The following is a 16,244-nucleotide window of genomic DNA, read 5'->3' on the forward strand; positions in this document are numbered from 1 at the left end:
ACACCTACCCCACCCTCCCAAGCTGCCCCATTAACTTCCCTGCCATCGGACTGCGCCCACTCACCCACTCCCTCCGTTATTTACGAGCCCCAACCTCCCACACTAGCCTCTCTGATGTTTTGATTCCCTGATCCACTACCTCTCCAGGCCCAAGTCACAATCTCACCCCTGCATCCATGATTTCACCTCTGACCTTCCATCCACAATCTCTACAAGGCTTTTCTGATCACCACCACCACTCCACAACACACTCACACACCCAGTGTTCCTGACATCCCCGCATCCCCGCCCCCTCCCCACCCCACAATCTCTCCCTCCATTCCCTGGCTGCGGCCCACAACTGCAGGCCTTCCCTCACAGCAGCCCGTTAATGTGTTTGGCTGCCAAAATATTTTTCAAAACCTTGTACTTCCAGGTTTCCAGACCATAATACCGCCTCCTTGCCCCAAGATTCCACCTCAGTAAATATTGGGGCCATTATGTCTGCACCCATCAGTTCCCCATGCCCTACAAATACAGACCTGAAACCAAATACCTGCACACGTTATTGGAAATATGTTTGCATCACCTCCATTGCACGATAGAAGTCACTGAACTATGCCATCTGTTCCAGACATACACAGATCTTCCCAAGCAACCAGAGAAATGTTTGGAGGATCAGCCAACCTCCAGTCTACAGATCTATCAGGCAAATGGCATAAACCATGACCCAACACTCATGGGGAGGCGGAAAGGCCAAAACAGCCGAAAAATCTAACATGGTTGGGGATGCAGAGGCCCTAGCAAATTTAGTGACAGGACTTTAACAACATTTTTGTTTTCTTCCTTTTCCAGCCCGGCAGCCAAAATGACAGCCTTGCTATTTGCCAGATGGGAAAGCCAGTGCCAGGGTCAGGGCTTGGGGGAAGTCCATCAGAGCTGGGAATGCAGTTAAGGGTCGTGGCAAGGGGGGAAAACAACCACAATTGTGGAAGGGGGAAAACAGAGAGGCCACAATCAGCAGAGGGAAGGCCAAAAATTTCCAAATGGCCAGGGTGAGCTGTAAAAGGCACTGAACCTTGCAGAGTCAGCAGTTCCCACCTCCTTTCAACTGCCAGGTTTCCCAGCCCCTGGGAAACATGTACAGCAACCGTAAAATTTAAATCAAGCTTCCAACTGCATTGTAGGAAACCAATTTAAACAATTTGATAAATGACCCAATAAACATTAGAAACATTAAGTAAAACTAATTTTTAATATTACTGGTAAATAACTAAAATGGTCACTAACCATCAAATTTGCTTGTTAACCTGGAAAATCTATACTGAACAAACTTTAAGTCAGCAAGTTAATACTTAGTTGCTGAGATGAAGTAATATTGCTTAATTTAGGAAAATCATTAATGGAAATCAAAGCAAGAAAGTTGGAAATGGGGGAGGGAATGCAAAACAACCCTATTTTTGTACACATTTGTGCAGCCAATTACTGTGTTGCACAGGAAGACGACCTTTTTAGAATTAGAATTAGAACATTACAGCGCAGTACAGGCCCTTCGGCCCTCGATGTTGCGCCGACCTGTGAAACCATCTGACCTACACTATTCCATTTTCATCCATATGTCTATCCAATGACCACTTAAATGCCCTTAAAGTTGGCGAGTCTACTACTGTTGCAGGCAGGGCGTTCCACGCCCCTACTACTCTCTGAGTAAAGAAACTACCTCTCACATCTGTCCTATATCTATCACCCCTCAACTTAAAGCTATGTCCCCTCGTGTTTGCCATCACCATCCGAGGAAAAAGACTCTCACTATCCACCCTATCCAACCCTCTGATTATCTTATATGTCTCTATTAAGTCACCTCTCCTCCTCCTTCTCTCCAACGAAAACAACCTCAAGTCCCTCAGCCTTTCCTCGTAAGACCTTCCCTCCATACCAGGCAACATCCTAGTAAATCTCCTCTGCACCCTTTCCATAGCTTCCACATCCTTCCTATAATGCGGTGACCAGAACTGCACGCAATACTCCAGGTGCGGTCTCACCAGAGTTTTGTACAGGTGCAGCATGACCTCGTGGCTCCGAAACTCGATCCCCCTACTAATAAAAGCTAACACACCATATGCCTTCTTAACAGCCCTATTAACCTGGGTAGCAACCTTCAGGGATTTATGCACCTGGACACCAAGATCTCTCTGTTCATCTACACTACCAAGAATCTTCCCATTAGCCCAGTACTCTGCATTCCTGTTACTCCTTCCAAAGTGAATCACCTCGCACTTTTCCGCATTAAACTCCATTTGCCATCTCTCAGCCCAGCTCTGCAGCCTATCTATGTCCCTCTGTACCCTACAACATCCTTCGGCACTATCCACAACTCCACCGACCTTAGTGTCATCCGCAAATTTACTAACCCACCCTTCTACACCCTCTTCCAGGTCATTTATAAAAATGACAAACAGCAGTGGCCCCAAAACAGATCCTTGCGGTACACCACTAGTAACTAAACTCCAGGATGAACATTTGCCATCAACCACCACCCTCTGTCTTCTTTCAGCTAGCCAATTTCTGATCCAAAGCTCTAAGCTTACCTGCAAGCAATTCAAATCTGTGTGAGGGCTAGAGGATCTAAAGTGTAAAATAAAGTGTCATACAGGATCCCTTTGATGTAGTTTAAGAAAAATGCTCCCTGGAATGTCAAGACCAAATTATTTTGTGATTTAATTGATACTGCAAATAAATGAGGCTTCCAAATACTTACAAATATAGCAGATAAGCCAAAGTACCAGATTCTTGTATTTTCCCTTGTTCACCTATTAAATTAAGAACTATCCCAATACGGTATCAACATATGGTTTTGTTAGAAAACAAATTCATGGTTACAACAATCAGTACATTTAGTTAGCTTTCACTTACTTGGGACGAGGTCATAAAGAGTTCCTGAATATCTAATTCATCAAGCAGGAGGGTCCTTCCAATGCGATGAACACCCATGCTGACATGTGATTTGCTATATGGTATCTTCAGCAACTTTTTAATGTTCTAATTTTAACAAAATGTATGACATTACAATTCACGGTCATCGTAAAATGAAATTTTATGTCAAATTAAATATTCACTCAGCAACAGTGGGTACAATTAACTGATCCATCCAAAAGATGTAGTTGTTGACAGATCACTGATCTAATTTGTGAAGTAACTTGCCAACTTTATAGATCACACAAAATAAATTGAATGTACACTGGCTTAAGCAATTCTTTATCATGTTGTAAATCATTATTCAAAAATATAATAAAATTCTTCTCCACTTAATTCTTTAAAATATCATTTTAATATAGGGTTGAATACTTAAATAACAAATACATTTAAAATTAATTCCACTTGGATGTGCTTTTCTCCCCCGAAAATATCTAAATGTGTTTCACATCTATAAATATTTTATTTTAGACACCAGACAGATATTTGGTGCCAGCTACTTATTTTTACCAGATCTTTCACATTGGCAAAATGGCATCAAACTTCGACTGGTCACGATGCAAATGTTTTCTACATTTTACAAGGCATGAGTTCTTAATTCCATAGACAAAACAAAAACCATAAGAAGTTAAGTAAATGCAAAATGAATATTTTCAGTTAGGTTCATAACTAATTAGCAAAATAGAGAATACTCAAATGAACATCACAAAACAGTGAAATCCTCCTACAAGCGCAAGTGTCTTGTGGACCTATCTGAATTTCACAATGACTTGTCACAAAGTACTCCATTTACACTGAAAGAGTGGTATTAAATAGGATGACAGATTTTAACTGGATGCAAATAGAATTTTAAACATAAGGCTCTACACATTCCTTTACGAGACCCCTCAAATCTCAACAGCAAGAATTAAATTAGAAATTATAGTTAACCACAAGCTCCAAATGCAACTAGGACACAAAACTGATCGTGTAAAGCCCATTGCTGGTGGGAGAATGTAATGCCTGCATGACAAATACATTAATGCATTTTCAATTATAAATACACATAGAACTGTCTAATGGAAAAAGTTGCCAGGAAATGCATGCAAACATTTATTATATATAGTTCTAACTCTGCAGACTTATCGCTATGTGGCAGTAACTGGACCACACTAACCTTTGCAGATCCACATTCAACGGTATCAATATATCAAAGAGAATAATTTGGGGAGTCTAACAAAATTAGTTAATGTGCAGCCATCAAAGTGGCTACACAGTGAATACAGTGTGGTGCTGAGGACGGAGAACAGGTTGCCCGTCTTGCTTGGTTGTAGAGGTAGGACAACAGGAGTCAAGAGGTACAAGGTATAAATATTAAAATGCCAATACACAAGCCACTAGCAAAACACAGCTCGTCAATAACTACTTGAATGGATATTGCATTACCAGCTGGCAGTAAATCCAAGAGGACAATCAAGAGTCACGACACTTGATCCACATCTGCTTTTCGCAAGCTTTCCTGAAGCAGACATCTATAGATAATATATGCAAGGCAGCAGTGTGGGATAATCCACATAGCTTTGACATATTATTGTTTGTGATTAGCACTGCTGAAATGGGGATGTAGAATCTGCTAAGATTCCCACACCTGACCATAATCCAGTGACCCCCTACTGAAAAATGTTCATGTGTAAACATCAGGCAAAGACTAGACTAGGCTCAGGTACGAAGTACCCAATATCGAACAGCCCACCAGCACTCACTGTCAGAACTCACAAATGGAACAGCTATTGGGACATGACACCAGAGGTACAGCAGTATCCAATTAATTGTAACCAAGTATGAATCATCATATTTTATGAGCAAAGAAATTTGGAGAAATAAAGTTACAAAAGAATTCAGATTTAAAAAAAAATATCTGGAACATATCTAAACAGCGAGCTTACTTGAAGCAGTGTTATTAAGGGCATACAAGTTTAGCATTGGTGCAAAGTAACTGCGGCATCGTATCAAAGCTAAACTTGTGTGGTGCCAATCCAGTGTTAAGAAGCCTCAATGCACTATTAGGATTCAGGCTGCATTTACACTATAACTGACATAGTGCAAAAAGAAAACTATTATGCACCAATATCACAATTATGATTTAAATGCACCCTAAATGAACAGTGTAAGGAAATTAAATCAGGAGAAAGAGTCAAATCAAGGATGCTTCAGCAATTATTTTATTTGTTGTATACACCTCCAAATGAGTGACTCAAACTCCTTCCAGCCAGTTTTACCAATGAGATAATTAGTTTTTGTTGAGATCAATTAAATTATAATTACTTTAAAATTGTATTTAAAGAGTATTAGAGATTCTTAATTTTTGAAAAAATTTCAAAATTAATATACTGGTTAGACAAGATAGGGCTTTACATAAATAAATTCTAACTAGTCATTAAATGCACATGAATACAGTACCTCAGAATCAGACACAACATCAACATCATTCCCAATGCAGTCAATGAAGTCATATGCCATTCCAAAGCTATAGGAAAAATAAATCAAGTTTAGTATTCTTCATAAATCTACAACTGATAAATCCTCAAAATAAATATATCAAACAGAAATAATCTGAAGGGTTGTGTCCTTGAAGAGAAGGCCGAGAGGAGTTTTGATAGAGGTATTCAAAATCATGAGGGGTTTGGACAGAGTAGATAGGGAGAAACTGTTCCCACTCATGAAAGGATCGAGAACAAGAGGGCACAGATTTAAAGTAATTGGTAAAAGCAACAAAAGCGACATGAGGAAAAACTTTTTCACACAGTGAGTGGTTAAGGTCTGGAATGCACTGCCCGAGTTTGTGGTGGAGGCAGGTTCAATTGAAGCGTTCAAAAGGGAATTTGATTGTTATATAAAAAGGAAGAATGAGCAGGGTTACATGGAGAAGGCGGGGAAGTGGCACTAGGTGAATTGCTCATTCGGAGAGCCAGTGCAGACATGACAGGCCAAATGGCCTCCTTCTGCAGTGTAACAATTCTGCGATTTGCACATGATCTTCCTCTTTTCTCTTTACTGTTAGTGTATTTCCAGTATTTTATTCGCAAGAACTCCTCTCAAAGAGCAATATTTACACTTTATTAGCACTAGTGAAACCAATGGTATAGTTTAAACAGCCATACTTGTAGTTACTGATTATAAATCATTCAACAATTTGCATTTCAAAAGGAGCAGGTGTGCACAGTGTAAAGGAGGGTACACTTTGTAATCTAGTCGATTGCCAATAGCTGAGAAAACTCAATATATGTAGATGCAGATAGTGACAGTCTCAGACAGTACATAAACACAAGTTATGAAGGAAGTTTTTAAATATATACACCGCTATTCATTTTTTGAGTAATGATGTACTTATCTGTAAGACTTCCAAATGGCATACAATCTTTTTTTCCCCAATTAAAAAGTCTAATTTTACGACTCCCTCCAATTAGGTTGAGTGAATTAGATGAAGCAACCTTGATATCCCACACCTGACAGTCATCCACTCCCTTCCCTACAGCTTCCCTCCCTCACCCAACCTGTACCAGATGAAACTGTGTATATGGCCATTGGGAGCTAATAGAATTTGGCTCATTTGTGAATGTTGGCTGATAATGACTGCACGGTTTAACACTTTCAGAACAGAATACTGTAGTAGGAAATTGGAGGGGTGTCGGAAGAACAATGTTGATTCAAAATAATATTTACACTCTACCTGTGTCTTAACTCACACAGGTCCCGTTCACCTATCACCCCCACGCCCGTTGACCTACATTGGCTCCTGGTCAAGCATTGCCTTGATTTTAAAATTCTCATCCTTGTTTTCAAATTCCTCCTTGGCCTCACTCCTCCCTATCTCCGTTATCTCCTCCAGCCCCACAATCTTTCAAGAGCTACTTTAATTCCAGCCTCTTGAGCATCCCTGATGTTAATCGCTCCACCATTGGTGGCCGTGCCTTCAGTAGCCTAGTACCTAAACTCTGGAATTCCCTCCTTTAAGACACTACTTAAAACCAACCTCTGACCAAACTTTTGGCCATCTGACCTAATACGCCCTTATGTGGTTGGGTATCATACTTTGTTTTATATTGCTTCTGTGAAGCACCTTGGAACACTTCATGACATTAAAGGCGCTATATAAATATAAGCTGCTGTTGTTACACAGAGATTACCAGCTGACTTGCTGCAGAAAAAGTTCAAACTTTGAAATTGTTTTATTTTGAAACATAAATGACCCAAGAACATTATTCTGCTGCAGAGAAACACTTGCACTGCATTGTGAACTGTAGGCCTTTTTTGTGAATTAAGATCAGAAAACTGTCAATGCAATAACCTTAATCACAAAAAGGGCATACGTCAATAAAATGCAAGTTAGCATTCATATTGCAACAGGAAGCACAAATTAACCACAGATAAATCTGCACTCCTTAACAATTAGAAATCTAAAATACATCACCTGGAAAATGGCTTGCTCTTTTTGCTCGTTCCAAGAGAGGTTGCACCCGTTTGTCCAAGCTGACTAATTCCACGCAACCAATTTGCAGGCGGCAACTTAAGATCTGTTTTCTCTTGAAGTCGTGCATAAGCTGCAGGAGGTGGGGCAGCGGAGTATTTTACCACTGCAGTGCTTTTCACTTCATTGCCTCCAAGAATGCTTTCCTATTTTAAAATGAAGCATTTAATCAATGAATGCAAAACAGCAAAAACAACTGACAGGCAGCATTGTTACACTTTTACTACGAGAACTATTTGAATTAAATTGATAAGACTGCATTCTACACAATGTGGCTCACTCTTACCAATCACTTAATTATACAGTAGCTTTAATATAACTATTCCACAATTATGACATTATTCCCTATAGTATAATACTTACCACAAGTCATGGGATAAATTGCAAGACTTGAGCACATAACCTTGGTTGGCACTCCAGATGCAGTACTGAGGGAGACATTAAACTGAGGTCCCATCTGCCATCAGGTAGACCTAAAAGATTTCACAACATTTTTGGAAGAGTGGCACGGTGAGGGGTTCTCCTGGTGTCTTGGCCAACATTTATCCCTCAATCACCACCACAAAAGATAGTTTAATTGGTTAAGTCTCACTGGTATTGCAAATTGGCTGTCATGTTTTCCTACATTATAGCAGTGCCTACACTTTAAAGTAATTCATTGGCTGTGAGGTGCTTTGGAATGTCTTGAAGTCATGTAAGGTACTATCTACATAAATGGAAGTTCCTTTTCTTCTTCGTGGAAGCAATTGGATATTTGAGCAATTTAATGTTATACAATGGTTAATTAAATAGATCCAGTTTATATAAAATGATATAAGTGTGAAAGGCAGATATAAATTGTGACACTCATTAAAGCATGATGCCTACTATTTGCAACACCAACCTCTTGGGTTTAAAAAAACACGTTTAGCCTATTGGACTGTTTGCTTTGATGAATAAACCAAAGTCTAAGGATCTTTGTGCTAGGGAATGGAAGTTTTTCTATTTTTAAATACCCATATCACTAGCAAGCCATTCCACTCGTGTCAGGCATGATCAAATAGCGAGTAAACCTCCCTTTACACTGAAAGCGTGGTAACCCCAATTTCATATCAGTTCTCCATTGCATCTGTGTCATATTCTTTATTTTTTCCCCACAAGTAACTTAAATGGCCTCTGAGTGAAACAGTCAATTTAGTAGATTAATGGTATTGTGTTGTGGGGTTGTTCTATGAAGTTAATTGAAATTACGATCAAAACCTGAAGGTGAAGTAGTGCCAAGAATACTACAAACTAGTATTGGCAGGTGCAAATGTCAATTATATACAATTTTCTTTTTTAAAAACGTTAATGCAGCTTAACAAAAAAATACATCGAGCTGTAACATAAACCATTTGACGAAGTTTGAATGCTAAAGGAGTGGGAAATGTTTTTCTTGATAAGACTTTTATAAAGCATTGGAGTAATAGTACCATATGGGCAACACTGATATCCGACATCAGTTAATATTGCTAGACTCCAATGTTGGAAACATGTAAAAGGGAGGTTGGCCCTTATTTGGTTTGCTCAAAATATGATTGAGGAGTGACTCAATTTCAGAGTATATGGGAGATTAACAAAAATTATTTATTGCATTAATCCTAAAGTGTCATTTCTTTTTAAAGATGTATTTAATCTGCAGTGGAACACAGAAATAACACTGACAGTAGTATCTAGCTTGCAGAGCCTTCACCTTTCTCCTAAAGTATATCCCTCCACATACCACTGAACTAGCACTGACTCCCGGGAAAAATAAAATCAGGGATGAACTTCCCTTTAAGCTCATATTGCTCATATACCCCTCACTTTACATAAATCCAGACTTCAAACAAAATGAGCTAAAGCATTTACAACCACTGAATCAAAATTTTACTGGAACGCAGCATCTCTGACAATGCAGTCCTCCCTCAGGATCACACTCAACATGAACCTACATTACGTACCCAAGTCCTTGAATCAACAATCTCCTGATTCGGAGGTAGGAGCATTACTACTGAACCAAGTGAATTCTTTCTATGGAAGCACTGCTAAAGGAAGCTCAAGACAACTACATGATATCAACAACCAAAAATGAAAACCCTGTTCTCCTAGACAGTAAAACTCAACAGCCAGGCCATCATGCAGAACTTTTATCAGATCTGGGTGCTTAACTTGACCTGACAGTTTATACGAATAGTATCTCCAGTGAGACAGCATGATAGATGATGCACTGTTCAAGATATCCTGAAATCATGACTTCCGAGGTCAATAGGTGTTATTTAAATTATCTCATCATCAGCAAATTAAGGTTTCCGTAGATAACTCTCCGGTTCAGTGGCATCAGTCTCTCCCATGAACAGTCTTAGGCCGGAATTTTAAGCCCCCCCCCCCACCCCCCCAAACGATTGGGCTGGTGACAGAGGGGCGCAAAATTGAGCGGGAGACAGCGGCGGCCGTTCCCGACACCCTCCCGCCCCCGCTGCAATTTTACGCAGGGCGGCGGCAGCGGGAAATGGCCAGCCTGCCCCAAGCCAATCAAGGCCTTTAAGCAGCTAATTAACTGACACGCAAGGGTCTCCTTCTGCCGTGATGGATATTTTACCCTCGGCAGCCGAACGACAAAGACCCCAAGAACCACGCCTGGTAAAACCAGGCAGCCTTCTTGCGGGCTGGGGGGGCCTCTTGATCGGGCATCCTGTGCCCCACAGAGGGCCACTCCCGAAGCCCCAACACACATCTCTTGCTTTAACAAAAACTGACCGCCTTGCAGTCATCCTGTTTAAAATGTCTCCCCATAGTCCTGTCTCTTTCTGGTGTCAGCTGTGGCTCATTTCAGTGCATTCTCACCTCAGAATCAGAAGGTTCCAGGTTCAAGTCTCACTTAGGACTTGAGCACAATACCAAGGTTGACACTCCAGTGCAGTACCGAGGGAGCGTTGCACTGTCGGAGGTGCCGTCTTTTAAAAGAGACATTAAACTGAGGCCCTGTCTGCCCTCTCAGGTGGATGTAAAAGATCCTATGGCACTATATCAAAGAGCAGGAGGGTTATCCCTAGTGTCCTGGCCAGTATTTATCCCTTAATCAACATCACAAAAACACATTATCTGGCCATCATCACATTGCTGTTTGTGGGAGCTTGCGCTGTGCAAACTGGCCGCCACATTTCCTACTTTATAACAGTGACTACATTTCAAAAGTACATCGTTGGCTGTAAAAAGCTTTGCGATGTCAATGGTGGTGAACGGCACTATATAAATGCAAGTCTTATTTTTGCTTGCGTGCCTCTCAGACAAGAATCAAATGGTTTTCCAACGCAATGGATGAAAGCTGTTTTCCAAATGTGCAGACCAGCCAATGAGTTGCTCATGAGCTATGGTCTATGAGGAAGCAATATCAATATTAACTACTTACTATCTCAAAATATAACATGCCCTACTTTTAAAACATTTAATTAAAGTCACTTTTTCCCCATATCTTTTCTGTGGGGAATAAAACCTCAAGAAATCCCGAAAGAAACAAAGAGTGTCCAGTAATTATGCTGGTACTGACTTACCAGGACTAAAGTAATTGTTCGTCTAGAAATGCACAGACTGGCCTGCACCAGAAAATCAAATAAAGGCCACCACAACACTGATTGCTTGGGCTGACTGATGTGTCAGGAAGACTTGCAGGATATCAACTGGCTTTGCAACCACTGATCCTGAAGATCTGGTCTCTATCCTGCTAGAGGGTACATATCAGAATAAGCAGAAATAAAAGGTTTGAGATTGATACCCCAGAAGCATAATGTGCTCCTGCAACCATTACCTCAGATTAGGCAACAAGACAGCATCAATTTGTATGTAAAACAGTGCCTATGACTGACTTGCATCATGGCCCTAAGCGTGATGCACAATGACAGTCAGATTCTGGAAAGCCAATAATGATCCAAGTTGAGACCAGATTTGGAGTTATTGCAAACACTCCTCCAGATGGATTTAAGATCTGTAGGTGGTGCATTGAGACAAGTTACTTTGTAAAAACTGAGAGCCAAAGAAAGATTGAATGGGAGAACTTTATACTAGTAACTCCAAACCAGAAGTTGAAGATCAAGTACTTCTCATGAAATGGCAATATATGTAGCATAGAAAACAGATAGATAAAACCTGGTCAACATGTAAGGTGCCATCCTTGAAATCCAACACAGACTGCAGTCATCCAAGCATACTGCCTGAATCACATCTTCATTTTTCCCCCCCTACTTGTGGAAAATTGATTTAGGATTCAGAGAACTATGAAATACTTCGAGTTGGATCTGTCCCAAACTTGAATCAATTGAACCTGTAATATTGCTACAGATAACAAAAGGTCATGGGAATCTCTGGATGACTGAACTGTATTGTCCCACTAAATCGTGAGGAATGAATTGAAAGTGAAGAGCACATGACTTGTCAATTGTTTCTAGTCATCTTGGTATTTGATGTCATCTTCCTCCATTTGGTGACGAATGGAAGGTGGCTGCTCCAACCTGGGTTCTTTCTAGGACTGATGGAAAGAGAGTCACTGCTGGGGATGACAATATATGTGTGTGATGAATGGAGAAGAGGGCTGTCTGAGAACAGCTTGCTTCAGGACCCAGTTAGACAACAGGCCTTTTGATAGTCGTGTTGAGTGGGTTGCTGAATTGCCCTGACATGGCGCATAGATCAGGCAAATAATTCTCCCTCCTCAAAAGAGGCATAACCCAACCTGTCATTGTTGGGATAGCCCATATTTGATAATGTCCATGCTTGTAGTCGCCAGAAAATGAATCCATTGATGAAACAAACCTTCCCCAAAAAGAGAAGCTTCAACAATTGCCTTTGTAAACCCAATGCTTGTAGGCAAACAAAATGACAAAAACGTATTGCTTAGGTCATGTAACCAACAGCAGAGCCCACACTATTGATTGCATAAGAATGAACTGCAGTTTGAATCATGTCTTCCACCAGAAGCGTGATTTGCTTCAAAAGGGATTCATTTGAGGACTAAAGAATGGACTGCAGTTGTAATGCTTTCTCGGGAAAAATCTGCAATAAATCTGAAACCTGGCTTGATTGATCTGGATTAAGCCTTCAGCAAAGATCTTACATCCCCCTAAGCCCATTTTGACACCTTCTACAGAAGGAAGAGAACCAATGCTGTATAGAAACTAACATATTTCTGAAGGACACAGAACATCACATTGGAATCCATACCCAACACAAAACATAGCCCAGCCACATTTGCACCGCAAACATTATACATTAGGTACACCTTGATTCCTATAATTCTTGATTAAACAAACAGTGGGGCACCTAGTTCCCTCTGCTTCTCTGCTCTGTGTAAAATCTTACCATGTTAAGTCTATTTTCTTTCCCTATTCTTACCTCCAAAACATATCACAGAAGATGAACCTCCCTGATGCCCTGGTACTTCTCTCAATAATATGTTAAAAGCAACTAACAAAACCTGTACTGTTGAAATGCATTTTAAAAATGAAAAATATTGAACTGACCACAATGGCAGTTCCCCATTCCGTACAACGTTGCTAGTATCTCAATGGTGTTGACTGGCATATTTAGCTGGGTTATACATCATTTTAGCAAATAAACAATAAGCAGTACCAAGAAAGTAAAGCACAAACAACCTAAACACCTGCATACTCTGCTTTTCATCTTAAAATGTTACCAATACAGAAAAAGAATCAACTACACATGCATAGGTCAATAAGCATTGAGCTTATATGGCCAATAAACTCTGTCCATTCCTCAATTTTGTTTACTAATATAAAATGCAATTAGCCACATTTGGATCCCCAATTAGCCACTTGTGGCTGGTGGTGAATGTACTGGACAACATTGGTACCATATCTGGTAAATTAAAACTACAAAACTAAAACTGACATGCACTAGTAAAATCAGAATTGATTAAGTCGTCAAAGAAGCTGACAGATAACAAAAGCAAAATAATGATGGAAATCTGAAAAAAAAGGTAATGTTGGAAATACTCAGCAGGTCAACACCTTTGGAGACAGCTAACATTTCAGATTGATGACCTTCGATCAGAACTGGAAAGAGTTAGAGACATAACAGGTTTTGAAGTAGCACAGAGGCAGGGAAGGGTGGGGAAGGGAAGAACGAAAGAGTAGGTGCACGATAGGGTGGAAGGCAGGAGAGAACAAATGAATAAAGGGATGAAGGTGCAAGGTAAAAGATGGTAAAGGGACAAGTAAAGAAACAAAAGATGGGTCTAGAGGAGGTATAAATGGCGATAGCAGAATCATTATCAAAGCTGCTGTCCTTAAAAATGGAGCAGAGGTTACAAACGGAAATGCTTGAACTCAATATCAAATCCGAAAGGCTGTAACGTGCCTAACTGAAAGATGAGGTGCCGCTCCTTGAGCTTACGTTGAGCTTCACTGGAACAATGTAAAAGGCTGAGGACAGAGTGGGAGGAGGTGGAGAATAAAAAAGAAAAGCAACCAAAAGCTCGGAGTCACACTTGTGGACTGAATTCAAGTGTTCCATGAAGCAGTCACCCATGCTGCATTTGGTTTCACCAATGTTTAGGACACTGCAGCATGAGCAGCGAATATAGAGTATTAAAATGAAAGAACAAGTAAATCACTGTTCCACGTGGAAGGAGTGTTTGGGGCACTGGACACTGGGAAGGGAGGAGGTAAAAAGGCAGGAGATGCATCCTGTGTGCTTGCAAGGGAAGGTGATGTGGAAATGGGAGGGGTTGATTGAGAAGTGAACCACGGTGTAACAGAGGGAGTGGTCCCTTTGGAATGCTGAAGGGGAAAGAAAGATACATTTGGTGGCAGCATCATGCTGGAGGTGGCAGAAATGGCAGAGGATAATCCACTGAACATGAAGGTTGATGAGGTGGATCCTACAGTGGTTCTGCAAGGGAGGAGAAGGAGTGAGAGCAGAAGTGCAGGAAATGGAACAGAAACGGTCAAGGGCTTCCACAACCACAGAGAAGGGGAATCCTCCGTTGAGGAAAAAGGAAGACATATCAGAAACACTAATATGGAAAGTGGCATTGTCAGAACAGAAGTGGAGATAGAGACACTTAGAGAACGGAATGGAGTCCTTACAGGAAGCAGGGTGGGAGGAAGTGTAGTCAAGGTAGTTGTGGGAGTCTGTGGGCTTATAGTAGATATTGTTTGATGGACTATCCCCAAAAACAGAGAGAGAGAAGTTGAGGAAGGGACAAGTCGGAGATGGACCACATGAAGTCAAGGGAAGAATAGAAATTGGGAGCAAATTAGATAAAATTTTCCAGTTTGGGGCAACAGCAGGAAACAGCACTGATATAGTCATCAATGTACCAGAAAAAAGAGAGAGATGTTGCCACCAAGTAGGGCTGGAATAAAGAGTGTTCCACATATCCCATGAAAAGGCAGGCATAGCTTGGACCCAAACAGGTTCCCATGGCAACACCTTTTATTTGGAGAAAGTAAGGGGTCAAAGGAGCTGTTGTTCAATGTGAGAATGCGTTCAGCCAGGTGGGAGGATGTTGCTCACAGGGAGCTGGTTGGGCCTCCGTTCAAGGAAGAAGCTGAGAGCCCTCAGGCCACCCTGTTCTTACCCTAAGGAACTGGCAGATGGAGATGTAAAGGGATTGGACGTCCACAGTGAAAAGGAGATAGCAAGTGGTGGAGGGTGTCCGAGAGTCCCAAATGTAAGTGGGGAGACACTGGACAAAGGGAGGGGAAAGAAAAAAAAAAGTTGAGGTAAGAAATTAGTTCAGTGAAGCAAGAACAAGGTGAAACTATGGGTCTATCAGGGTAGTCCTCTTTGTGCATCTTGGGAAGCAGGTAGAAACAGGCTTTGTGGAATTAGGGACTATGGGGTTCCAGGCCATGGAGGGAAGCATTCCAGACAGGATAAGTCAATGACAGTCTTGTAAATGATGGCTTGATGTTCAGTGGTGAGGTTGTGGTCCAGTGGGAGGTAGGAGCTCATGTTTGAGAGTTGGTATGTAGCCTCCTCTAGGCAACAGGTCACTTTTCTAAACAGGTGCCACCCTCATCAGCAGGTTTAATGACATTTTTAGGGTTGGACTTCAGAGAATAAGAGTGTTGTAAGCACAAAGAAAAAAATTCAAGCTGACAAATATTTTTGGTGACAAGACAAGGCACACACCAACGAGAGATTCATTAATTTGAAAATTAACCTTGGGAAAATCAAATAAAAGGCATAAACAAAAATGCAACTGTTGGCAATTTGAACAAAATCAGAAACGTGCTGGAAAAAATTCAGCAGGCCTAGAAGGCGCAGGTAAGTCATTATTTCCAGTGTTTTCTATATCCTGGAAAAACTAAGGGTCACATCCAGGTGAACAGCAGTGTTGGAGCCTTAGGATAAATAAGAGATGCGGCTCAAAAAAAAGTTTGAGGAAGCACAAAGAGGTCCTACCTACCTGCTTAAAGTCACAAGCTTCCCTGCTGTTCTCCCTATTCTCGGTGGTCCGAGGGGGGGACCCCCCGGCTTCTGCTGCACACTCTCTGCCCTCCATCATTACTCGGTTCTGGTCAGGCAAGGGAAACTTCTGGCAAAAACATGAAACTATTCCTACCCAGAAGGTTCTAGAAGTAATTACACGGATAAGAAGCGAGGTTAGATAGGCGCCGCACACGGCGGCCGAGACTGGGAGCTGCCCTGTCCCTGGAGCCAGAGGCGCTCCGTTCACCAGGGAAAACGGTCAGCACCAACTCTCCACCACGTCCATACAGTACTCTCACCAGAAACTTCTGCCGCACACGCTGGCCAGTTGGCC

General features: G+C 41.3%; 1 protein-coding gene across 3 annotated transcripts in view; it reads right to left on the reverse strand.

The window, feature by feature from the left end:
* edrf1 (erythroid differentiation regulatory factor 1) overlaps positions 1 to 16,244 on the reverse strand; it is a 76,288-nt gene extending 60,044 nt beyond the window's left edge. For all 3 annotated transcript variants that reach the window (XM_068052756.1, XM_068052755.1, XM_068052754.1), the window contains exons 1-4: positions 15,888 to 16,244; positions 7,403 to 7,605; positions 5,392 to 5,458; positions 2,893 to 3,018 (exon numbers count right to left, since the gene is read on the reverse strand). In XM_068052756.1, coding sequence (XP_067908857.1) covers positions 2,893 to 3,018; positions 5,392 to 5,458; positions 7,403 to 7,605; positions 15,888 to 15,986 — 495 coding nt within the window. In that variant the 5' untranslated portion in view covers positions 15,987 to 16,244. The remainder of the gene's footprint in view (positions 1 to 2,892; positions 3,019 to 5,391; positions 5,459 to 7,402; positions 7,606 to 15,887) is intronic.

This window comes from Heterodontus francisci, chromosome 20, assembly GCF_036365525.1.
Source record: "Heterodontus francisci isolate sHetFra1 chromosome 20, sHetFra1.hap1, whole genome shotgun sequence".
NCBI classification, from domain to species: Eukaryota; Metazoa; Chordata; class Chondrichthyes; order Heterodontiformes; family Heterodontidae; genus Heterodontus; species Heterodontus francisci.